At 41.4% G+C, this 25950-nt stretch overlaps 1 protein-coding gene across 1 annotated transcript; it reads right to left on the bottom strand.

Annotated features, from left to right (window-relative positions):
* Positions 1 to 729: 729 nt before the first annotated feature.
* Positions 730 to 21401, bottom strand: LOC147894905 (uncharacterized). The gene is made up of 11 exons (XM_087384245.1): positions 21259 to 21401; positions 20946 to 21012; positions 14537 to 14653; positions 4194 to 4586; positions 4001 to 4066; positions 3500 to 3876; positions 3194 to 3293; positions 3009 to 3068; positions 2815 to 2901; positions 1376 to 1501; positions 730 to 1294 (listed from the first exon to the last, which is right to left on the bottom strand). The coding sequence occupies exons 1-11, from the start codon at positions 21399 to 21401 to the stop codon at positions 971 to 973; spliced, it is 1860 nt and encodes a 619-aa protein (XP_087240371.1). The 3' UTR covers positions 730 to 970.
* Positions 21402 to 25950: the final 4549 nt, after the last annotated feature.

The following is a 25950-nucleotide window of genomic DNA, read 5'->3' as shown; positions in this document are numbered from 1 at the left end:
ATCTCTCTCTCACCCCGTCCCACCACTTACACTTTGTTCACTAGAGGTGGTGTCAAGGACACGGCTTTGAAACTTCACAATGGCCGAGCAAAAGATCACGAAGGGCTCTGGACTGGATTTGTTGCATATGGGATTGGCATCCTAGCCCCGATCCTAGCTAAGCTCTTGAATAACGCAGTTTGCCTTGGCTTCCCACACGCATGGACCCTTAACACTATCACTCCTATTCACAAGTAAGGGGATCCCATGAACCCAGGAGAATACAGGACCATTATGATGTTTAGCTAGTTATGGGACTTATGGAGTTGTGTAGCTACAAAGCAGCAACAATACTCGATTGTAAATGCACATCCAAGTACATTTCTGCACGGTGTTATAAGTAGGATAGTCTCTTTAGTTTCTCCTGAAGCTGTATAGCCTTGCATGTCGTATGGCCATTTTTATATCTTGCAATTCGACTCCTTTTGTGGGATCATGTGCACCAATATAAGCATGGAATTGAAGAACTTCCCAAGTTTACACAATTTTATGTGAATGATAAATATATGTACCATTTACATTGTATCAATGGAATTATATTAATTTTAAAGATACCACTGCACGGTTCAGAAATTAGATCAATGGAATTAGATTACTTTTAAAGAAACCACTGCACTGTTCAGAAATTTCAAAATTAGGACACAAGTTCTTATACAATTCTGAAATAAAACTATAATTTAATGGCTCAAATACACCTTGCATGCAGTATAACGTTCCCCAAAACCCGTCACCTTTGGGTCAACAGGGAATCTTTTGGAGCACAATCAAAGCTGCTCTTATGCGTTTAGTCACGATCAGGTAGCTTCAGTAAAGAATTTTTGATGTGTATAATACAGACTTGAAGCACGGTTAAACATTTTTCTTGAGTAACTGTACAAGCAGAAACATTAAGATTTACTTGTACAAATAACCTACAGTATTCTTTACCCCCCTATGCAGAATTCGGAGGGAACCACCTCACCAGGTCACGCACAAAGAGGTATCTAAAATTTAAGTTGTAAGGCATCCACTCAATGCATTTGTGAGCCTTAATATTCATGCATTTCTTCATACTATTCTGTTGCTTCTCAGGTACATTCTGACATATCCATTCTAGCAGACCCATTGACCCCATTGATGACTCTCTGGCAAATGACTCTAAAATCTTTGGCAAAAGAATCTTATTCTCTTTACGTGTAAAAGTATTTGCATGCAAAAAATCTCTCTTGGCAGCATCCAGCTCATGATAAACATTCTTTGCTGTATAAACTCGAACCTGTCCAAGGAGTCCATAGTTACATATTTTCAAATGAAATTGCATGTAAAACACATGAAAGGCATCAGAGCAACACTTTACCGCAGGATCAGATCGCCCTCCACAACAAATTGCAAAGCACACAAGTGGCTCCGGTCTTTCGATGGCATAGAGCTCGCGATGAGCCCCTTTAATTTTTGAAACAGGTGAAAGAAGTATTTGAATCCACTGGATAAAATTCAAAAGACGACATAATGAGACCAATCAGTAAGATAGATATTGATCGAATCTGAAATGCAATGCATGATGAACCCATCTAGCCTTCGAAATAGGTGAAAGAAGCACTTGAATCCATTGAAGAGAGTTGAAAGAAAAACATAGGTGTGAGCATTGAGTGCAAATAAGTATTGCTCGATTTCTGCTTGCAATGCAAACAGAAGTGTGTGTATGTATGCGCGCAAGTGTGTGTGAAGAGAGAGAGAGAGAGAGAGAGAGAGAGAGAGAGAAGAGAGAACGAAAGTTTATTAAAGTCTTCAGAAGACTGATGGGTCTAGACTGAAAAAACCTGATACAAATCTAGCTAGAGGGGTGGAGCTACTAACCAAGCATCCACACCCATACAGAAACAGAAAACTGTATCATACATAGTCACATCAAACAATAATAGTGATCATCTACAGCAAAACCAAAACCATCCTCCACTACCGTCATAAGACAATGAAGTGTGCTATAGGACAATGTGGCCCCTCGCTATTGACTATAGCGAGGGAGTGATACATGAGATCAGATATGGAGTGCTGGTGACCTCCAGTGGGTGCCATCCTATACTCTCTCCTGGTCACAGCTCTGTGTCTGACGAGGGTGACCATCACACCTGTAGAATCGGCAGAAGGTCGTGAAGGTCTACGAGACCAAATGTAGCTACGATGATGTGACAGCCCATTTTACTCAATGCATATCCATTTCTATTTTTCTCATTTACTTATCGTTTGTGCACATGCTTACTGATCGCGCGTGTCAGTTTTGTGTGAGTTCTTATTCCTCATTGAAGATACTAGGTTATGATTGGCATCACCTTGGTAGATGAAGTCACAAATGTGCTGCCAATAAGAAAATCTACTAGAGCACCATGCATTGTCTTTGACATGCCATGTCATCACGGCCAATTAGTTCCTTAACATGATCATTACGTATATCTTCTCTTGAGAGAGCTTTTCCCAAACGTGTAGATCATTCTTTGCTTGTTCGACTAGTATTATGGATGAAATGTGTGACATTAAGCCTTTAATACCATAATCCTTCTAGTCAATGCGGGAGGTTTGGGACTTATCAATGAGGAGATACAGAGACAACCTTGACTATTCAAACTTAACTCTCTGATTTCTCATGTCAGACAATCTGCAAAACTTGCCTGCAAAACTTGCCTTCCAATGAGGAATGAAATAATCTTCATGTGTAAGATAACCAATCAAATCTAAGTAGTTTTGTGCATGGAAGTTCTACTGATACTTTAAAACAGATGTATGAAGAGAAATGTGCACCTGTGCTGGACGATGAGACTGGCAACCCAAGAGGCTATGTTCAATTGTATGGGCGTTGATCGAGTGTGCTCCAACTTTGTATGCAGCCTACAGAAACCCATGACTCACTCTCAATATTTCAAATTATTATTATGAAAAATGATAAGGACACCTTGATCCAAAAAATTTCACAAAAAGAAACTCCAGGGCCATACCTTTTGTAGTAAAGACACACGCTTAAGATGATTTCGAGGGATTCCGTATGCTAGATATGCCTGCACTCAGTCTTTTTCACAATGAATGTTTGAAGTACAACACTTTCTTGGAACAAGAACAAAAGAATACAGAAATGGAGGCATAGAATGGCATATGTATTTGTATCTCCAAGAAGGCAACCTACATGCATCATTAATGCATTGTATATGTTGATCCAGAATGCCAGCTTTTCTTCATGCTTCATTCCGGCCGGATTTACTCCCTCTAGCTGTCGAACCAAGAATCTAGAAAACAGTGATAAAAAAGTTGATCTAATGAGACTTTCTCCTGCATTTGCAGGAAAATAATAGAATCTGTAAATACCAGACAATAATTTGAAGGGAATAAACAAGGAGTAAACAAATAGTATTATTACTTCAACAGAAAGTGTTTGGAAGAGTGTAGGGACGCCAATGACTCAAAACAGTGCCCCAATTAGATTCAAACTCACCGGAAATTACGAAGCATTTTTGCAGCATATGTCAACCGATCATTATCTACACAAATCCAGGGGACCTCCACCATTAAGTTACAGGGTCCCATGCTCTCTACTATTTTCCGTTGACCTGTATGGCTCGGTGAAACAGTGCAAGATGCTTCCGTTCTCCACTGTGGACTCCAACCGTCACTAGGGAGATCTTTGGGTGAAAATGTACCGGCGGAAGATGAAGAAGAGGATGGAGAGATAGAACCCCCAAGATACGGAATCGGTGGGTCAGAAAGTTTGCAATATATTGCAGCCATACAACGCACCAATTCTTCCGACAGTTTGTTGGGTGTCATACTGGGTTGTTCTCCTGAAGCCTCACTGAGAATACAGGATGCCTTCTGCATTTGCAACAACAGTTGTAATGTTTATGAGTGCTTCTAAAAGTAAAAAGGTTGTAAATTTTCATTGTTAAATAATTTAAGCCTCACTTATCGAAATGGAATTTTAGTTTAACATGCTTACAGCTTCAGCAGATGTGACCTCGCGCCACAATTCATGAGTCACATGAGGAGGAGATCCTTTTGTCTCCTGTCAAAGTCAAATTTATAGAACATTAAAGTTTTAAACAGCTAATGAATATAATCACCCTCATCTCAGATAGCAGCATGACAACACACTACAACCTCTAAAGTCTATTCAAAATAACTATATTTACCTTTTTAGAAAAAGGCATTGGTTGAGAATAAGAAGTGCGCAGCCTTTCATTCTTTCTTGGTGTATTGCGGGGACTTGTACTTTGCTTGGTTTTTGACTCGTTGAAAGAATAATTACCAACCGACCTCTTAAGGGTCTTGTAAACCAATGAGCCGCTTTTGGACTGGAGGTTGGCAGAGACATATTTCTTAGGTGTTGCCTTGGATACTGCCATTTCTTGAGATTGAACATCCTGAAAAGTTGAGAGCTCATGTGCATTGAGGTTTTCTAATGCTCGATTCTGATCCTTAGCTTGTTCCTGAAAAGCCTTACGATACAAAGCCAGCAAATGTTGTTCCAGTTGCACCACTTCAACTTCCAGCAATGCTATATCTTTGATCAGGCTCTGTGTATTCTGAAAGTTTTTAGAAATCAAATTCATATTGTTACATAAAAATTTGAAGAAGAACGTTTTGGTTTAAAGCATGTTTAATACATTCATTTAACATTTGATTATCTTAACTTTCTTGGTGGCTAAAAAAAGAGGGAAACGTGCATTTTTAGTGGAAGATGAAACTAGGATCAGAACTGTTTCCTGACAATTAGATCCTGACAAGTAGAGAAGTACAAATGGTGTAAAAAGGTGTCTTCAAAGTAGGCAGGTTTAAATAGGCATGCATAATTATTTGCAAAACGATCAAAACTCAGAAAACAGAAAAGCGAGAGCTTAGAAGATCCTATGAAAGTCAAAGTGCAAGTTAGGATTTAAGCGGAGCACTTTGTTTTGGAGATGGACCAACCCCTAATTAATATATATGGAAGGTGAAGCCGCCCCCCACCCCAAAGTTTAAGTCTCAGCAGCTAGATCAAAGGAAAGGACAGTCATGAAAATCAAGAGCAAATGGAATCCAATGAGAGAGGACCCACCATATACATTCCATGGCTGCATCTATCAATCCAATATATTCAGTCTCTATGGTTGATAGAGCAACTACTTGCTCTGTGGTTGATAGAGTGGCTACTTGCTGCAGCCTACTACTTTAGTTGATGGGTATAAATACATAGCTGATTCAAACATTGAGGGTATTGGTGACCGTCTTATTGGTCCTCACAACGAGACCATGATACTTGCATGGGATCCTAGCGATAATGAATCTTCTTGATCCTCCAGCTCACACCCCCTAGAGTTGTATAGACTCCTCAGACCTTCCATGCACATGCTAGACCTTTAGTGTGGGAGCAACCGATATCCTCAGCTCATGTTTTTCTCTCTAGTGGAATTCTCAAGGATGCAAAAACCCCATATAGCATGTGTGTGTTCAAGGGGTATTTATATACACCTTATACCTCTTAAGTATGTATATTTTCTGTAATTCCAAAGAAAATAAGACCCCTTCTTTTGATGGCCATGCTATCTTACCTATTTCTTAGTGAACTCCCCAAGTTCTTTCCCCTAGCTTTAGTTTATGCCAAGCACAGCCCTATGTCAGTGGGACCGCATCTTGTACTACACTGAGCTAGAATATTCATGGTTTGGACAGGATTCCCACCTGTTGTAGACAAACTTCTCTCTTTGTTCACTCATGGGCCAATCGAGATCATCCTTCTCCAAGCGCCCAATGGTAGTGCACTTGGATACGGCAGTTCCTATTTGGACACACTTTTTAGCCTCGTGCACTTGAATCACAAGGTAGAGTTTCCATTTCAATTGTAAGTCCCTCCTTCTTGCCATTGTTGCACATGTGGTATGATGTCATCCAAGGACTGGATCATTCTTCTGCTTAGGACATCTCAGATTGGGGTGCTCAACCTCGATGTATCAAATTTGGGGAGGGATCAAAATTGCCTTTTGTAGGCAGATTTCTCCTTGGCTGCCACAATCTAGTAGGAGACTTCAATATATAGAGCAGCTTGCTGACAAAAGTAAGAGAACGGAAGATAATGTCCTTCTCTCTGAGAGAGCAGATTTGGGTTGTGTTCATTCTCAGTATTAGAGGCAAAGATAGTTGGCAAAGAGATTAATGAGGCTATTCTTGGTTGAACTCCATCTTGTACCAGAGACATGGCAAAGAGAGCATCTAGCACCTTCAAGATTCTCATAGAGACTTCCAGATAGATCCCCTGGTACGTAGGTGAATTGCTATGGATTTCTGTTCCTCACTCTTTTCAACCAATGCCTCCACCCGAATTGGATGCAAAGCCTAGTGCAAGGTTTGGAAGCACATGCCCTGTCTCGTCATAGTAGATATGAGGGCCCAATTGGATGTCTATTTCATGACGCATGAGCTTTGGTCAGCACTTTTTGCTTTGCCGAGAGTTAAGTGCTCAAGGGATGATTAATCGTCCATTAGGAATCCATTAGGGACACCATCACTTTAGCCTTTCAAGACATTTAGGAAAGCAAGATCATGCCTCCCTATCTTTTAGAGGAGCTCATTCATCCCATCTCCAAAGGGATAGAGTCCTCACCTCCTAGTGGATGCCCTCCTTGGCATAGTATAAAATCCTGGCTAAGGTATTAAGCCTCAGACTACTTGACCTCATTCATAACACTTAGATATAGGTAGGAGCATCTTCAACAATGTCTTCTTGTTTTAGCAAACCCTTGAATGCGCCAAGGGAAGCCACCAGCCCTTGTCGATTCTTTTTCTTTTGACTTTGAGAAGGCATATGACAGAGTGAACCTTTATCACATAGGTTTCAATGAGCCATGCATCCTAGAGTCTTTTCACTTTACCAATCTACTCAGAACTAGATTCTCACACACATGGCAGAGGGGATAGTTTATAGATTTCGCAATCAATTCACCAAGGCTGTTTGTTTGTCCCCTTTTGATATCTTTTTGTATTTCAGGCAATGAGTCATTTCTTCCATTCACTGACATAGACTACTAGCCTTTTCAGGGCATCAACCTTGTTGGTCCCACTTTTCCAACTTCTTCCTTTGGTAGAAGTGTACATTGGTCACCACTAACAACTTTACAAGTAGTTGGAGGCTGTAGCTACCACTAAGAATGATGGTTCTACTGTGTGAAAATCTTCGTTGATAGGATCATGTGCAGGTTCGGTCACCAAAAGAGGTAGAGATATTCATTTTATGAATGAGCATTCATCCATGCCGTATAGTCCTAAGGACAATGGCCCAGTAGAAAGTACCAACAAGGTCCTAGTAGCAATTTTTTGTGAGATATTGAATGCCCGTCATCATACACATTGGAATTGGAATGAGTTGATACAAGGAATTGTTGAATGACTCTGTTTTGTGCATTGATCCATCATGCCATAAAATCCTAAGAACAATGGCCTAGTAGAAAGTACCAACAAGTTCCTAGTAGCAATTTTTTGTAAGATATTGAATGCCCATCTTCATAGACATTGGAATCAGAATATATCATAAGAAGCTGTTTGGGATACAAGATACACCCCGTATGTTCTTGTTTATGGATTTGAGTGCATTTTTCCTCTCGAAACAAAGGTACCAACACTCCTAAGAAAACATAAGTTGGGAGAGCTTGAGGCAATCAAGCAAACACTTTACTAGATCCATACTCTATCTAGGAAGAACAATAAAGAAGATATCATGACGAGAGGGTGATTAACTATGAATTTAAGGAACATGATTTGATCCTTGTCTTCAATTCTTCCTAATGTTAGTGTTCCTTGGGAAATCCCAATGCCTCTTGCAAGGCCCTAGGTAGTCAATGTGGGTAAAAATAACATCATCCAACCAGCAGAGATCTCAAGAAAGTTGAACAAACCTTACTACTCTCAGAGCTAGGAGCATAAAGAAAGCTTGATTTTTTTACTGCTAACCCTTTGATATTGATAACACTATCAAGAAGTTCTATCATTTGATGGAGCATTCAAGGGATTCATCCAACGGTCAGGGCATTGAAGAATTAAGGGTTGATCAGAAGAGTGCTTGTTAATACTGGAAAAAATATCAGCCTACCCAGGTCATGAGTTAGTGGAGAGCCTTGAAGATGCAAAAGCAATACACATCTTATTTTGATACTCCCTTATTAAGAAAATACAGACTACACACCCAAGATATGCATAACAAGGACAGAATATATCATCTGGCAATAGAATCAAAACAACTATGATTGTAGGACTCCAATCGGCAATTAGAATTGGCATAATTGGCATAATTGGCGATTCCGTGTCGGTGATTCGATAGCTCTAGGAGCTTAATAGATTCATGCAATAGTGTTGGCAAAAGGCCCCAGTTCTATTAAAGAAATTCCAAGCTATTGACATTGCCTATGTGATGAAAATGCAGTTTATTCTTATTTTTGCTAAGTGAAGCATGACATCAGCATTGTACTTCTATCCGAAACCAATCTATTCATTGAGATATGATGAGCATTGCTACAAATCGAGTTGTTCCCAATTATAAATACAACATAAAATTAGAATGGCCAAGGACTTGTTCGAAGATTGAACAAATCCCAGGGGCAGAACCTGTAAATAGACCTCCCTATAGGTTGAGTTTTACCGAAGAAGCGGAGGTACGAAGACAACTGGAAGAATACCTCAAGTTGGGGCAGATTCAACCAAGTTTCTCATCTTTTGCTTCACCAGTGATATTAAAGAAGAAGAAAGATGATACTTTTCGCCTCTGTATAGATTATAGAGCATTGAATAATATCACTATTAAGCACAGGTATCTGATGGTTCGGATCGATGATTTGCTAGATGCATTACATGGGGCCATAATTTTTAGTAAGATAGATCTTAAATGTGGCTACCATCAGATCCGTATTAGAGCCGAGGATGTGCATAAAACCGCTTTTAGAAGCAGGTTTGGAGATGATGAGTTTTTGGTAATGCACATTGGACTTACCAATGCTCCAGCTACATTCGTCATGCTTATGAACGATTTACTACGTACGTATATTGGAAAGTTTGTAGTACACTTTATTGACAATATTCTTATATTCATCAAAAGTGTTGCTGAGCATTACGAACACTTAAGAATAGTATTCAGTACTTTGAGGAAGCCAGTCTTTATGTAAATAAAAAGAAAACTATACTGTGTATGGTAAGACTTGAATATTTAGGATTCATAATTACTCCTGAGGGGGTAGAAATGGATCCAAAGAAAGTGGCTGCGATACTGACTTGGCCAATCCCTTAGAGTTTGACCGCTTTGCGATCATTCTTGGGATTTGTCCAATTTTATCAAAGGCATATCAAAGGATATTCCAAAATAGTATAGCCATTGATTGATCTGACCTCAAATAAAGTACCTTTTATATGGGGACAGAATCAACATGAAATTTTTAACACCATAAAACAAGCTGTGGTCTCAGGACCGGTGTTAAAAATAGTTGATCCCCAGAAACCGTTTTGCCTTGAAACCGATGTAAGTGGCATTGCGGTTCTCCTCCAAGAGGGAAGGCCAGTAGCCTTTGAAGGCAAGAAGCATTCTCGCTCTCAACGAAATCAGCTAACTCATGAATTAGAGTTGTATGCTGTTGTCCATGCTCTAAAACATAGAGACATTATTTGTATGGGTCAGAGTTTTATGTTGATGTTGATCATGATACTCATAAACATTTTTGTAAACAACCTGACCTGAGAGGCCGCCAAGCTAGGTGGGCAGAACTCATGCAGGAGTTTAACTTGATGATTTGGTACCGAAGAGGGAAGGATAATAAAGTTGCTCATGCGTTGTCACGCATTATGCATAATATGAGTTTCACAATATAAGAGAGTGCTCTAATGACCGAAATTAGAGAAACTCAAAAGGTGGACGGGTTCGTCCAGAGCCTTTGGCCTAAGACTCATGTATTCAAACCCGGGGAAAAGGATGACCTGGCATCTAGAAAAGGCCAAACTTATGCCAGATATGCCATAAGGAATGGTATGCCGAAAAGAAATGGCAAGATAGTAGTACCTAATTAGAATGATCTCAGGTAGAGAGTCATTCAACAATGCCATGATAGCCCATGTCGGGACATCCAGGAGTCGAGAAGACATATGATCTCGTGAGACGAGATTTCTTTTGGCCAAAGATGAAAAAGCATATTCATGAATATGTGACACGTTGTTTTTCGTGTCAGGTAAGTAAGGCAGAGCGGGTGAAGCCACCCGGACTTTTACAGCCCTTGGAAATACCACTAGGTAGGTGGGAGAGCATTTCCATGGACTTTATTGTAGGTCTGTCTACGACACAAGGTGGATATGATTCTATCCTTGTGGTGGTCGATCGTCTTACCAAGATGGCTCACTTCATTTCAAGTAGAGAGTCTGTTAGTGCCCCACAAGTGGCGGATTTGTTTATTAAACATATATTTCGTTTGCATGGATTACCCAAATCCATAGTGTCAAACAGGGATGTCAAATTTACCGGTCATTTTTGGACTGAGGTGTTTGAGACACTAAGGACTGAGTTGGGAATGAGTAGTGGGAATCATCCAGAAACGGATGGTCAGACGGAAAGAATCAACCAAATTTTAGAGGATATGCTTAGAGCATATGTATCATTGAGGCAACATACATGGGACAAGTGGTTTCCATTGTTAGAATTTGCCTACAATGATAGAAAACATTCCTCTATAGGGTTCAGTCCGTTTGAGCTAAACTATGGTTATAGACCAGTGAATCCAACTACAGTTGGAGTACCTCAGAAAGTGCCTAGTGCTGCCAACTTTGTGGTTCAGATGTGGGAGATGCTAGCACTTGCGAGAGCTAACATCCGCCAAGCTATGGATAGAGCTAAGGCGTACGCGGATGAACACAGATCCGTTAGAGAATTTAAGGAAGGAGAAAAAGTTTTTCTCAAAGTTCCTTCGCACTCTAAGTCTTTGATTGCTGGAGAGTGTGCTAAATTATCACCTCGATATTATGGGCCATGGTTAATTCTAAAAAGAATAGGCAGGGTAGCCTATAAATTAGAATTGCCACAGGGTTAAGGCGTATGCGGATGAACACAGATCCGTTAGAGAATTTAAGGAAGGAGAAAAAGTTTTTCTCAAAGTTCCTTCGCACTCTAAGTCTTTGACTGCCGGAGAGAGTGCTAAATTATCACCTCGATATTATGGGCCATGGTTAATTCTAAAAAGACTAGGCAAGGTAGCCTATAAATTAGAATTGCCACAGGGTTGTAAGGTGCACCCGGTGTTTCATGTTTCTCGTTTAAAGAAATTTTTGCATACAGGTGACTCACTAATCGAGGGTGTTGTTTTGTTTCAGGAGATAGAGGATAATGCAAGACGCAAACCAACAGGAATCCTAGACCGAGGAACAATGCAAGTACGCAATCGGAAGATACCCGCGGTGTTCGTTGCATGGCATGGTCTACCTCTATCAGAAGCTACCTAGAAATCCGTATACCAGTTACGGAGAGTATTCCCAGACTTTATCATCGAGGACACTAATGCCTGAAGAGGGAAGAAATGTTACGCTCAAGTTGAGGCAACATGACCTTAGAAGGGTCAGTCGACATTTTCCTTTAAAGGATCAATGTTTGTATTATATTTGTTGGGCTTTACGTAAATGATCAGAAAGGAATTAAAGTCAAGGTCCTTGGTGAGGGTGATATGGCACTAGACTAGGTGGATCTAAGGCTAAGGGGCCTAAATGCATGAAATGTGCCAAGGGGCAAATGGTTTCAATGATATCCCAAGAGAGGGATAAATGATGCATTAAGGAGGGACCCTAGAATGAAGACATGTGGCATATTAGATCCATCTAGGGAATTTTGGGGCTTGGTGGAATTTGGTAAGCAGGGGCCTTCACGTAACGAACTCCTTCCCTTTCCAAGAGGTTGAGGTGAGGGCGGCCAATGAAGCTATCCAAGCCTCTTCCTCCTTGGAAGGCCCTCTTCTCTCTTGAGCTCCTCTCTTCTACTCCTTAGCCTCCCTTGTGAGCTGCTTGTGAGCTGTTTCTTGCTGCAACGACCACCTGAGAGTGGTTTTGCAGCCCACCATTGCCGCCATCAGTCTCCTCGTCCCACTATTGAAGCTTCCTGTGCCAAAATCGTCCAAAAAAAAAGGGTCGCAACCTTTACGACGTCTCTGCAGGCCAAACGGCATCGAATTTGAAGTTCAGCCAGAAGAGTGAAATGTATATCTCATTGAGAGATACATTTTTCCTTTTTACTTGTCAATCTGACGTCTCTATGGAAAGATATGAGTATTTGAAGATCTGCCCGCCCAAACTGTCCTAATTTCGCATTTTTAAATTTCTTCCAATTTCTCAAATTTTTTTTGGGGATTTTGGGATTTTTTGCCTGAGCTGCACTTGGGGTTACAAATCTGCACATTTCAACCAGTTTTTGGCCAAACCCTAATTTTTGACAGAAACCCTAATTTCCAAAATTTAGGGCTTTCTTGACTCTTGCAATCCTTTGCAATAATGGAAGCCTCTAACATGTAAATTTTTTGGGGATTTCTCAAAATTCATGTAATTTCATTACTATTTTGTACATTATTATATATTATACGCCAACGGTGTAACAAGTATTTGTATTTATGATGGACACTGACCGATTTGTTATGGTGATGGATCATCTTAGTAGATAGAACTAGTTGAGCTGGAGCGACTACTTCCAACGGCATCAAATTTGAACATGTGACACTTACTTTATTAATAAAAATGTGCACACACGTGTCTAGGTCCTAGGGGAAATAGAAAGGGAAGGGTGCATTAAGGTGCATTGAATGGTAGATGCATGGGTCATAGGCTAAGGGTAGGTGTAAATTGGAAGATGGAACTTGAGTGATCTCAAGGGACATTAATGAAATAGTATCACCCTTTCATAGTGAATCATGTAGCATTATCTCTCTTCACCTTGCATTCATCCGCCATCTCTCTCCCACCTTGCATGTAGGTCACTCTCACGAGGGTGCTCTTCCCTGATTGGAGGGCCAATTGGCATTCAATTTCTACATGCATTGCACACATTCGCATTCTTGAGAAGTCTGGTTCTTTAGATTTGGTATTAGAGCAACGACAATCCACAACTAGGACGCGAAAAGGAAGAGAAGAAGTGAGTAGGAGAGAGCGTGAAAGCTTGCAGAGGCCAGGGCTGCAAGGCAGCATAGGAAGAGGGAACGCCAAAGGCCAAGACAGCACGTGCAGGAGACGCACGTACGGGCAGGTGCAGGATGCGTGAAGAGGGTCGAACCGCACAAGAGGCGCCGTAGAATCCAAGATGTGACACTGAATTTACAGCTAGGTTTTGGAAACTCTCTTTAGACCACACTGAAAGACCTCACTAAATTGGCCGAGATTGTCAAGAGGAAATTGAACCTCATAAACCCTTCAACAAACGAAAGGAGAAAGTGTAAATGAGAAGATGGAACTTGAGTGATCTCAAGGGACATTAATGAAAGGGTATCACCCTTTCATAGTGAATCACGTAGCATTATCTCTCTTCACCTTGCATTGATCGACCATCTCTCTCCCACCTTGCATGTAGGTCGAAAGGAGAATCAAAGACTCTCACAAGGGCGCTCTTCCCCCATTGGAGGGCCAATTGGCATTCAATTTCTGCATGCATTGCACACATTCACATTCTGGAGAAGTCTAGTTCTTCACAACATCATCATCATCATCATAAGCCGCCCAAAACTGAAATAATCTCACAAATGCAAATTGTAATTATGAAACCTATCTGTGAATTGCATTTATGCAAGGGCTTCCTAGGAGCATACAGCAAAATGAAAACATGCTCTAGCAGGCAGAAATTAATTGTAACTTGGCAAGCTGAATGTCCAGAGATCTCTGTCAGCAATCTGAGGACAAGAGGGCTCAGTAGGCGCTAGGCTATGATCATTTTAGGCAGGGATTGTGCACTCAATAGGATTGTGATTTGTGAGAGGAAAGATCGGCAGGGTCCAAGGACAGAAATCTGGACCAAAATCTGGAATCCTCAATTTCTAGAGAGACTATGGCTAGCTGAGCAGAACATCAACGAAACCTATTCAAGAGGCAAGAATATGGTGGCTGCAAGTTCTGTTCAGGCTGATAAAGTTCGTTCTAAGCAATACATGTGCCACCAATTGTTGAAAGATAGTGGAAAGCTGCAAGAAGAAGATGAATCTGGTAAGAAATAGGTATTCACCTGCAAAGCATACAAGAGAGTAGAAGCTAGCCTCTTAACAAATTATATGATTCATAAAGTTGTTTGGGAGAAATTTAGGCTCTCAATTTTGCCCTTTCATAAAGTTTTAAAAATACTTATCTGTATTTTTTGTGTATATTCGGTTGGAAGTAACAACATTGTTGAATCAAAATAGCTCTAGGAAGTACAATAGATGTAGATGCAATTCATGCTATGACTGTTCCAATAGCAACAAACATGTGATCCATATTTTGCACAACATATAATACAAGCAAGTGTATCGTAACTCACCTGAGATACACACCTACCATCAATAGGTATTAATACTGATGAAGCACGTCCCAGCGCTTGCTCTAGGATACCTCTAGTTCTTTTTTGTCTTTTCAACTTTGTTTGTAAATGCTTAACCTATCAAAAAACAAAAAAATCTTCAAATCTCAATGAAAACAATTTACATTGTGGTAAACATTAGGTGAATCTTGTGGTGCTAGAATGAATAGATATGCGGAGATATGCATTAAGAATTGTAAAAGCGCATACGTACAAAACCATTATACAAAGAAATATCAGTGTCAAATAAGGATGTCCCTAGAACCACTATACATAGGGTTATTGGTGTCGTATAAGGATGCTTCCTTGCCCGAGGAACCAACTGAGTGGAACGTGGAACACATACGAGTGGGGCCCTAGATCATAGCCTACAACTTCCTTTTGTTGCTATATGCGGATGATATGGTTCTATAATCTATTCGCACGAGATAAAAGTGGCTTGGACAGACAGTAGGATGCCAATTCTACCAATTTTCTAGCATGCAAGTGATTCCAAGACTGCAATCTCTCTCTCTCTTTTTCCTCCTTTTGGGTTTCTATCATAATGATAGCGCGATGTATTACTTTTTTTCTCGGGGTGCCTCTTTAGTTGCTGGGACTCTAGGGGGGGCTGGCTGCTCTCTAGCCGGATCCTTGCTCCACATTCTCTTATACACACAGGCCTAGAGAAAAGAGCCCCTAAGTAGATAGAGGATGCAACCACCTCCACGGATAATCTAGTTCTCTCTGTGCATGGCTACCTAGGATGTATTGAATATCATGACATTGGTCTTAACAAGGTTGACCTTCAAGTCACGTGTCTCGCATAAAATATGAAGTGCATCCAAGTGCCATTGGATTCCCTCTATTGAGGAGGAGAGAGAGGGCTTACAGTGGATCATCCATGAAAGCATGAGACTTGAGGCCTCTCTGCACGAGCCCACTCTGTCTCTAGTAAATATGGCCCCCAACAAGGTCTGCCATACATACCTACTCGGCTGCCCAAAGAGTCAAAGAGAAGAGTCTTGGTTTGGGGATCCTCGAAATGAGAGTGAAAGCACTGCCACTCTAGTCTAGCCAGTATGGCGTATCCCCTACTTGGTCGAACCTACAACGCTGTTCGCATCGTGAAGATTAGTCCCACATCAGATATTCCTAGCTGAATATGAAGCTCTTTCACTACCAGCTTGACGAAGCATTCTAGGTTATCACATATATCTACCGCGTCAAGGGCTATGGCTCTTGCACTACAGATTGATGCAAGCCACAATGGATGGCCCTATCCTCATCCATGGCTTTGGCAGTTCAGGGTGATCAGAGGTGCTCGTATGCACATATGCAAATACACACAAATGGTTTGAAATCTTGGCACTCCACATAGACTTATTAACCCCCTTCCTGAGGCCCCCTCCATCCTACTCACATATCACAAGATGAGCCAAGTTATCTAAGAGAATCTCTTACAACTACACACATTTAGGACCTGGTTGGCACCTCACCAGCTTCCTGTGAAGCTCATTTCTTACAGAGACCATTTCTTGCAGATTTCAGCAGAAGGCTTCATTGATCCACTAGGATACACACTGATCCATCTCCCTCACTCCATGAGGATATCGAGCAAGCAGTTCGTGTCTCATCACATTGACTTAGCATTGAGAGTGGATGGGCAAAGGACATACCAGGACCTTCACATTAATTCCCTCCCGATCATTTACATGAAGCGCAAACAAATAATTACAAACATAGATCCTTTAAGGGAAATGTCGACTGATTCGTCCGAGGTCATGCTACCTCGGCTAGAGCGTAACAGGGCCCAACCGTCACCCCTTCATTACTTGTGGTTCCCCATGTGGTCACTTCTCCTCTTGCCCGTTCCTTCAAGAGGCCAATCTCTCGAGGGGATTTATCTAGCGTCTCTTATAAGGTTCGCCGAGAATCACTTTCTGCAGAGGAATTCATGGAAGACTGCGCACTCCTATTGCCTCCCCATCAGCTCCTATTGCCTCTCCATCAGCTCCCATTGCCTCTCCGTCAGCTCCCTTTGCCCCCACTGAAGTTAAAGAAGAACCAATCTAACTCAAGAATATTGCCTCATGCTGCCTCTATTGAAACCTCCCCTAATCAGCTGTTTTTCTTATACGGTTGTTTGTATGACGGTAGACTTCTCTATCAGAGAGTTTTTCCATTGATAGCTCTCAGATGTACATAATCTTTTGATACTCTAATATAAACCCTCATTTTTTGGGAGGGCGGGGAGTGCCACCATTCCATTGGGGTTAAAACCTCAGATCCATAACTCCATTCATCACTATCATTCCAAAATATTTAGATCTTATACTCAATGCCGACAGTGGGACCTCAAACATTCAAATATCAAGCTCCCTGGAGAAGAAAAATGATACCAAACAGTTAGTCCATTTCCTAAACCCTCAAGAAAAATCAATCTGAATAGCCAAGACCATTTTATCTTGACTTTGTCCCCCTCAAAGTCAACCATAATTTGACAGAAGTTTTAATCCCTTCAAGCCTAAAGGGAATAGTATATTAAAGAAAAAAAATATTTCAAATGTGGGGAGGTTGGTCATATGTATAGGAACTATCCCAAGCATCCAAAGAATTCTAAGTCCAAGCCTTGCACATCCAAACCTTCAGATAGAATCTTACTAAAATGTAGAAGTGATACATGCTGTTTAAACATCCTCATGTTGAAGTATCCAACAAGGAGAACTTCCCCTTGGCTCAAGAAATCCATGATGCCTAGGTAGAAGGCTGAGTATGGTGAAGTCTCAGCCTCCTCATGCAGCTCTCGAGAAAAGTGTGAGGTCTCGGGAAGGAAGTAACAAGCTGCAATGAAGAGGTCCTCTTGGGGAAGGCAGAGAGCGAAAGCAAGCAAGCAAGAAAGAAAGTCTATGAATGTCCACAAGTAGCTGTATGGGACAGCGAAACACCATCTAGTACATCTACTTAGTGAGGGCACATGGCGACTCCAAGGGCGTGCAAAATGGCAACTCCAATTATTTAAAGTAGCTACATAAAATCTGAAAAAACATAATCAGCCATACATCTAGGGATGTTTTTATCGAAGCTATACTAATATATTAATATAAAATCCTGGCATTACTTTAAGACTAAGAGTCTTTTGGCTTTGATTTAAATCCTTTACTATGCCTTCATGGTATACAGTCCATTTTCCATCCTTCCTAGCAACCTTGACCTTTGCTAAGTCCATTGCCTTATTCATCAACTAGATCATGTGAGTTCCTTGGCTATCCATGCCTTGGTCACTTTCAACTTGTAAGATTGTTGGAGAAGCTTGATCCGCAAATCTTGCAAGTTAAGTGTAATGATAGCATGTCCTTTAGAGTGCCTAATATTAGTTGCTCCATCATCATCATCATCATCATCATCATCCGTCCATTCAAGGCTAGGCATGGCTGCTTTGATATGACCTAAATTCTTGCTAAAAGAGTCCTCATTGTATCAGCCTTCAGGGAGTCAACCACCTCTCAAGGAATTTCTGCCAAAAATCCTTGGAGTTACTAAACAGGATGCTCAATGACTCCTCGTTCTTGTGGATAAATGCCTGCTTCTTCCAGTGCACCAATCAGCGATACTCATGCATCGTCTCTAATTCATTTGAAAGATTATATTTGGTCTCGAATCTGAGTTGATGACATTTACAAGGGACGATCTCAAGAGGTGGTGGACATCTGGATTGAGTCATGAAGTTATCCTTGTGGAGGTGATTGTGTGGGATCCCCTTATTCTTCCTAGGGCCTGGGGGCTAGTTGGCCCCCAGTTGGGGGTTCTAGGGGGGCCAGTGGCCCCCCTAGTGGGCCCCCCGAGGCGATGGTATATGGATATTCCCTAAATATTCCATGGATGACTAGTCGGTTCCACCGACTAGGTTAATTGGCAAATTGCACCGTCTTCCTTTCAAGAAGGATGGCTCAGGTTCACGGCTCAGGTTCAATGAAAGCCACTAGAGTTTTGCAGATCATACATAGTGATGTATGTGGTCCCATGATAGTGACAACCCATAGAGGGGCAAGGTATTTTGTTAGATTCACATGGCTTTCCTCATGAAGGCTAAATCTGAAGTGTTTTATTGGTTCAAAGAGTTCAAGCCTTGGCTGAGAGCCAAACCGATTCCAGGATACCAACGTTTAATTCAGACAATGGGGGAGAGTACACATCAAATTCCTTTCAAGGATATTTGAAGGAAAATGGGATCAATCATCACAAGACTGTGCCACACACCACAGTGCAATCTGATTTTAGAGAGAAACAATAGGACACTTAAGGAAATGACAAGATGCATGCTGAAATACAAGAAAGTGTTAAAGGAATTTTGGGGAGAGGCCATTACTACAGCCACATACATACATAATAGATGCCCTACAAAAGCATTGGTCAATGTGACACCTTTTGAGAGGTTTTATGGCTCAAAGCCAAAGATTCATCATTTCAGAGTGTTTGGCTCAGTTGCTTATGCTTTGATTCCATCTGAGCTAAGATCAAAGCTTGATGACAAAAGCATCAAATGCATTTTTGTGGGATATAGTATAAAAAGTAAAGGCTTCAGGCTTTATGATCTAGCAACCAGGAAGGTAATAATCAACAGACATATTGCATTTGCTAAAAATGAATGCATGCGGCCCACTAGTGTGGATTTTCCACCTTATGATGATGTGCCTTTGGATAGCATTCAGTTTGAGGATGATGATATGGGTTCTTCAGAGCATAGTCCTTCTTCCTCTCATACTTCAGCAAGTTCTGCACATGTTGAGGGTGCTTCTCCCTCAAATGTTCCAGATGAGCAGCCAGCTAGTGAGGAAGGACAGCCAAATGTTTGGAAACACTACCACCATCGTGGAGTTAGTCAACCAAAAGATGCCACTCCAAGTGGTAGAGCAAGTGGTAGAGCTAGTGTGGTAAAGCTAATAAAATGGGCAAGACCATTCAGGATGCTAAGGATCAGCCTACTTTGGGGAGAACCAGGGCAAGCACAACAATGGGGTAGTCTGTTTGCTTTTTACTACTCCAAGTTCCTGCACCTAACCCAATTGACAACTTGTAACTTGTGAATCGACCTCTTTCCATCTACTGATCCTACCCAATCTGCATATAAATCCATGAAACTCAATGTCTTTACATATGTTGCATACCATACCAAGATTACCCTTTACATATGTCAATATCTTCTTTTGGTTGCCCTTCAGTGCAACTTCCTTGGATATTGTATAACATTACTCACCTTATGCGAGAAAAAGGATGCCTCACCCTTAAGCACGAGAAGGAAATATCAGGGTTGGTAGTGAACAGATAAATAAAGCAGCCCACAAGATTACTCTAAAGAGTGGCATCTGAGATGGCATGAGCTATCAGTTTGTCAATGTCATCCATGGGATTGAATCTCTTTAAAATATCCTTTGAATATTTTACCACTAAATGAATTATCCTATCATAAAACTGCCATTCTTCAATGCCCAAATAATAATACATTAACCAAGATCTGTCATCTCAACAGACTTGGTTAAATCATCCTTCACGGTTGCAACTAATGCATCACTGTTCCCAATGATGAATATATAATTCACATAAAGCAATACAAGCAACAGATCTGTCTTTTTCCACATGTAGTAAACGAATCTGCAAAGCTCTTTCTCACACCCTTCTGAAGGATGATAAATCCCAACATATCATGCCCTTGGTGCCTGCTTTAACCAGATAAAGCATTTTCCAAATTACACAGGACCCTCTCCTACACTGTCTACAAAGCCCTGTGGTGGCTGCTCTCAACAGGGACATTCTCTTCTCGATGCCCACTCAAAAATGCATATTTAACATCCATCTAAAAGATGGGCCAGCACTTTATTTTCTAACACTTCTTATCTGGTACTATCACATGCTCTCCATTGTATCTTCCATAGTGGTATCTTTGTCATAAATACTTTGCTGGAAGTATTCAACCATGAATCTATGAGGATAAAACTGAACTTGTATGCCTCATTCTTTTGTTCAATGAGTAACAGAGTTATCCAACTAACAGAAGGAAAAGAGAACTCACATCTTTCTCCAAACATATGCGATGGTCATTCCTGCTATCAGTTTTCAGTTTTGTTGAAATTTTCCCATCGTCTATCTGCTTCCTCATGCATTTCAAATCCTGCATAGATGTTTATGAGAGGGGAGTGCACGATATAAGTAGAGAATCTTCCTCGTAAACAGAGAAAATCTGAGCTTACTAAAGGCTTTGAACACCGACTGTGAACCACAAAATTCAAAATATCAACATGGAATGCGTTAATGAATTGCACAAGGAATAACACGACAATGCAACAAATAGTTTTGAGCCAATAAGTGAAACAAAAGAGCATTATGATCATGCCTCCTTCACTTTTGAGAATGACTTTGGAGAGACATCCCAATCTTCAGGAGATCTCTCATCAGGAGCACTGTTAAAACAAACAAGGTTTAGGTGAACTAGTGATAACAGATAACAGAGAGTTTCTCAAACTGTCATAGCTGCTTCACATTAATTTATCAAGCTACATTGCATACTTTTATTTAGACATATCACGCTAACAAATTAAATGGATCAAGCCCTAACATGGCTGCTGAAACCCTCTGATGGACTCCAAATTGTTGTTCTCATATGAAAGACATGAGCTACGCTATTGCATCATTGAAAAAATACTTACCTCTTTGATCGAAAATGTCTAGGTAGTACTTGCTGATCATGAATATACTCTCTATCAGACTTGAAGGTCTTCCCAGCAGATAATTCTACATGTTTATCAGCAGGAAAGACATCATCCCAAGTCTTTCTTACAGAAGTTTGCATCATTGATTTTTATGACAGCAGCCCCTGCTTTTACATAGTTTCAATTTCCCCCCCCAAAAAAAAGTAAGAATCCAGCTGTTGATAATGAAGTAAAAAATTATATTTAAATTATTAAATAAGAGGATACCCCTTTTATATGGCTACTTTCAGTACAGGAATAATAGGAATCAACCACCGAGAAAACAGGATACACTAGGAGATGTTGCCACTTACATGCGTACATATCTTTGCACTATTATTTGATATCCCTAAAATGGAGAGGTACTACTTCTCTCTTTTTCAACAGGTCCTACTTCTCTCTTTTTCAACAGGTCAAGGGGTGTGCGTGCGTGTGCACACACGTGCATGTTTACCTCATGTAAAATGCACACACACACACACACACACACACACACACACACACACACATTTTTGTGAAACCAGTAACTACACACACTTTTTTTTTTTTTTTTTTGTGAAACCAGTAACTATATTATTAACATGAGATCAATGTACATGACATTAGACTCCAAAAGAGAGCCTAATAGAAGAACTCAAAAACAGTCAGAAAACACTTCAAGGCTAGTAGCATCCAAGACCCTCGCAGCATAACTATCATATAAAGATTGCTTGAGGGACATTCTGAAGAAAGCATATGCCTGAGGAAACTGTTGTCCCATCCTAGAATGCAATCTCTGTGTCCAAATAGTCCATAGTACCCAAAAACGAGTCCAGTGAAAGAAAAGGAGGAATGGAGACATCTGAGATGAGAAGCATCCAAACATCCAGAAGAGTTTCCCAAATCTGATAGAGGGAAACCGAAGCCGCAGCAAATGAGAAACATGAGTGATCAATATCCGAGAGTGCGGGCAAGACCATAACAATATGGGGAACTGTCTCACGGTGATGAGAGCAACGGGGGCAGGAAGGGGAAGCAATGCGACATGCTGCCAATTTCACCCCAATGGAAAAAGCTCCCACTATACATCTCCAAAAGAAAAGCCTTTGTTTCAATGGCAATTTGGCTTTCCAAATTTTCTTGAGTCGTGATTGCCACCAAGATAAAGGCCTATCCAAATTCCAAAGAAGAAATCTGTAGACCATCGAAGAGGCCAGATTATGCATTGAAAGCGAACAGGTAGCAGGGGATAAGGAAGTAGATTCCAGTCCAACAATCTGTCCTGTACAAACAGTGGAGGAACAGGAACAAATGGCTGCAACATAGTTGTAAGTATTCTCCAAATGGGCCTATGATGCAGACCCAAGGGGAATGTCCTGTAAGCTTGTGGAAATGAAAGCACATAACCATGTTGATCCACAACATTTCCAACAAATCTTATGCCCAATTTCATGAGATTATATGCTTTAATAGGTGCCTGTAAAGCGAGAGGCGATTCAAACACCTTGCTCCAATGGATGCTTTCCAAGCGAAAAGCATTACCATGATGGGAAGAAGCACCTGTCCATTTAGCATAAGAGAGAATTCTCTTCCAATCATGAATAAAAGCAGTAGAAACAGGACAACCAGTAATTTTTCCCTGAAATGTGGTCATGACTGCTTCCCCGTGATCTGTAATCCAATGCCCATATGCATGGGATGTCATGTTTCCACACATAGCTGCTAACATAATAGCCCATGGCTGTTTTTACTGAAAAAAATCAGCAATCATAGTGCTCTTTCTTGCCAACATATGAAACTAAAGATTGAGAATATTCACCATGAGTCTTAGGAGAACAAACAGACTGCATGGGAAGTAGTCGCAAAGCCTTTTTGTGAGATTTGCTTTTCCAAAATATCTCCATAGCCTGGGACATGTAGGAAGCCAAATGCTTAAAAGACCAGGGAAGAAGAGGCAAATAAAATTGCACGTATGCCATAATGATAGACTGTACTATCCGAAGTCGAACATGTAGAGGCCAAGTGGACAAATGCTAGTATTCCAGCTTCTTGTTGATCTTTTGAAGCACCCATTTGAGCTGTTGTTGAGGGGTAATATTCCAGACAATGGGATACCCTAAATGCCTCACAAGAGTATGGGAAGGGAGGATGTGGCCTGGCCAGAGAAGTGCATGCCAATCAGCTTCTTTCAATGCTAGAAGATTCGATTTCTGAAAGTTAATATGCAGTCCAGCAGCTATGCCAAAATCATTCAAAGTATGCATCAAATGAGAGAGGTCACTTTGAGAATTCCTGGGCATGAAATGTGAATCATCAGCATATGGCTGTGCAAGAAACGGCTGTGCCCCTGGAATTTGCAAGCCATGGAGCTGCCCTGTATCTGCAAGATGGTCCATATGCAACAATAACGGATGAGTAGCAATGGCATACAGTAGCGAACTAAGAGGGCAACCCTGTCTCACTGAGCGGGTCATAGTCCATGCTCTTGACAACCCACCACCAAGCAAACACTGCGCAGTGGCATGAGAATAGAACCAATAAATAATATGGACCAGCCGAGGGCCAAATCCCAATTTATGCATAGTCTGAGAAATAAAATCCCAATGGACAATATCAAATGCTTTGGCAATGTCCACTTGCAGAATGAGAACATCTTGTTTAGAATATTTGGCATACTCAATTGCAAGCAAAGCATTGGAGATATTGTCAGTAATCTGTCTTCTGGGAACAAACCCATACTGCCTAGGATGAAGTCCTGCTTGCAAGATAAATCGAACCCTGAGGACAATCATTTTGGCAATGAGTTTGTAAATGACTGGCATAAGAGATATGGGCCGCCAATCAGCCATTGTCTCACACAACCTTTTTTTGGGGATCAATTTGACAAGGCCATGCATGCAAGAAAGAAAGCATATCTTCCCAATGTCGAAGCTCCGTGGGGATCATGTGAGAACGATGAGTGGTGTTGTCTTGGATGGCAGGCGAGTTATTAAAGTCTCCACACAAAAAGGCATTAGACAGCCATGGATATTGTTTGAGGGAGGCCCACATTCGAGCTCTTGTCGCAGAAGTTTGAGAGGCATAGACAGATGCTATTTCATAAAGATCAGCATGACAGATGCATCTAATCACCATCCATCGACCCTGGGGGTCATTGTAAGCAACCGTGGGCTGCATATCATGTTTCACCAGCATGCATACCCCCAAAAAGTGCATTGTACCAGCATAAAAGATGTCATAACCAGCAAAGTGGCCTTGCTGGCCAGCCAAGAAGTGTTGGTTGTGTTCCTATAAAGAAATTACATCGGGGTGCATTCTATGTACATAGTGCCAAAAAAGTCTCCACTTATTGACATTGCAAAGACCTTGAACATTGTATGTAATGCAAGTAATTGAAGTAGACATAGAAGGTATGTACAGCCGAACCAAAAAGCATAGTGAAGGTGTAAGTTGTCAGGCCTCAGCCATGACATCGACGTCCACCTGGCCTCCTAGATCAGTAGCTCTATAATCCTCATCATTGTCACATACAGGGATGCCCCTCTTGAGCACATCAACCCACAGTTGAGAAGTGAGGCTATCAGCAGGGGTAGAGGCCTGACAAGGGGTGGAAGTAGAGGCATCCCAATGGCGAGATTATAACGGTCGTGGCTTGAGCGCAAATACCTTTTTGGGTTGCTGCCAGGCACCCTGGGGAGAGGAATGAGATTCTGAAATTTTGCCCTTTCCCTTATCCTTTTGCTTGGCTGGAACTTGAACCACATTTTCTTTGGGAGGGGCAGATTTAGATGCCATATCCCCCAACTTGCTAGGCATAGCCTTAGGCCCCGGGCCATAAGTTGGAGGGGAAGTATTTTCTGGAGCAATAGCTGTAGGTGGGAGCTGATGCAGGACTGCAGGACACTGTGAAGCTAGGTGGCCAAACTTATGACATGTGAAACAAGCACCTGCAAATACTCCCCATTTCAAGTCAAAATATTTTTTGCCCAAGGGAACATCCTCCACCTCTACCGCAATGGAAGGAGGGGTTGGGTGATCTGTATCCCAAAGAACACAAAACCCCCGAAGGACGGGGTGGGCATACAACTTGCCCCAAAGTAGCTGCCAGACTTGGTAACTCAGCCCTCATATAGTCCGGAAAATCCACTACCTCAACCCATACAGGGTAGTGATGTCGAATGAGACCACGTGATAATCCTTATTTGGCAACCATGGCATGACATGGACCATTTGTCTGCCATAGAATAGAGGGGACATCTCCAATATCTGCTGACGATATGAGGCATCCAAAAAGTGCACTTCATAAAAACCTCGAGAAGCAAAGTATACTCCTTCAACAAAGCAACCTCCCAACAAAGCCTGAACCCACTGAGCTACATCATTTGCTGAAGATAGCTTCCTTGGGAAGAAAATGATGACTGCTTGCTGAGAAAACTTTCGGAGAGGAGCAACCAATGAGGGTAGCTTCAGCTTATATTTAAGGGCCAGGGGAGGTTTGGCCCACTCCTTCCGGCTGTGATGAAATTCATCCTTGAGCATGTCGAAAACATAGTGAGCATCTACAGAGGCTGAAGTAGAGAAATCAACTTGTTGTCTTTTGGAGTCCCGGGACAGGTGCTTCTGGGAATAGCTTTTAAGATGGTCCTCCATGGAGGTAAGCATGGCAAGATC

Source organism: Dipteris shenzhenensis, chromosome 13, assembly GCF_047967505.1.
Source record: "Dipteris shenzhenensis isolate YYH24624 ecotype China chromosome 13, Dip_SZ_1.0, whole genome shotgun sequence".
In the NCBI taxonomy this organism is placed as follows: Eukaryota; Viridiplantae; Streptophyta; class Polypodiopsida; order Gleicheniales; family Dipteridaceae; genus Dipteris; species Dipteris shenzhenensis.
The sequence above is the reverse complement of the archived record's forward strand: the minus strand, read 5'-3'. Positions and strand labels throughout refer to the sequence as shown.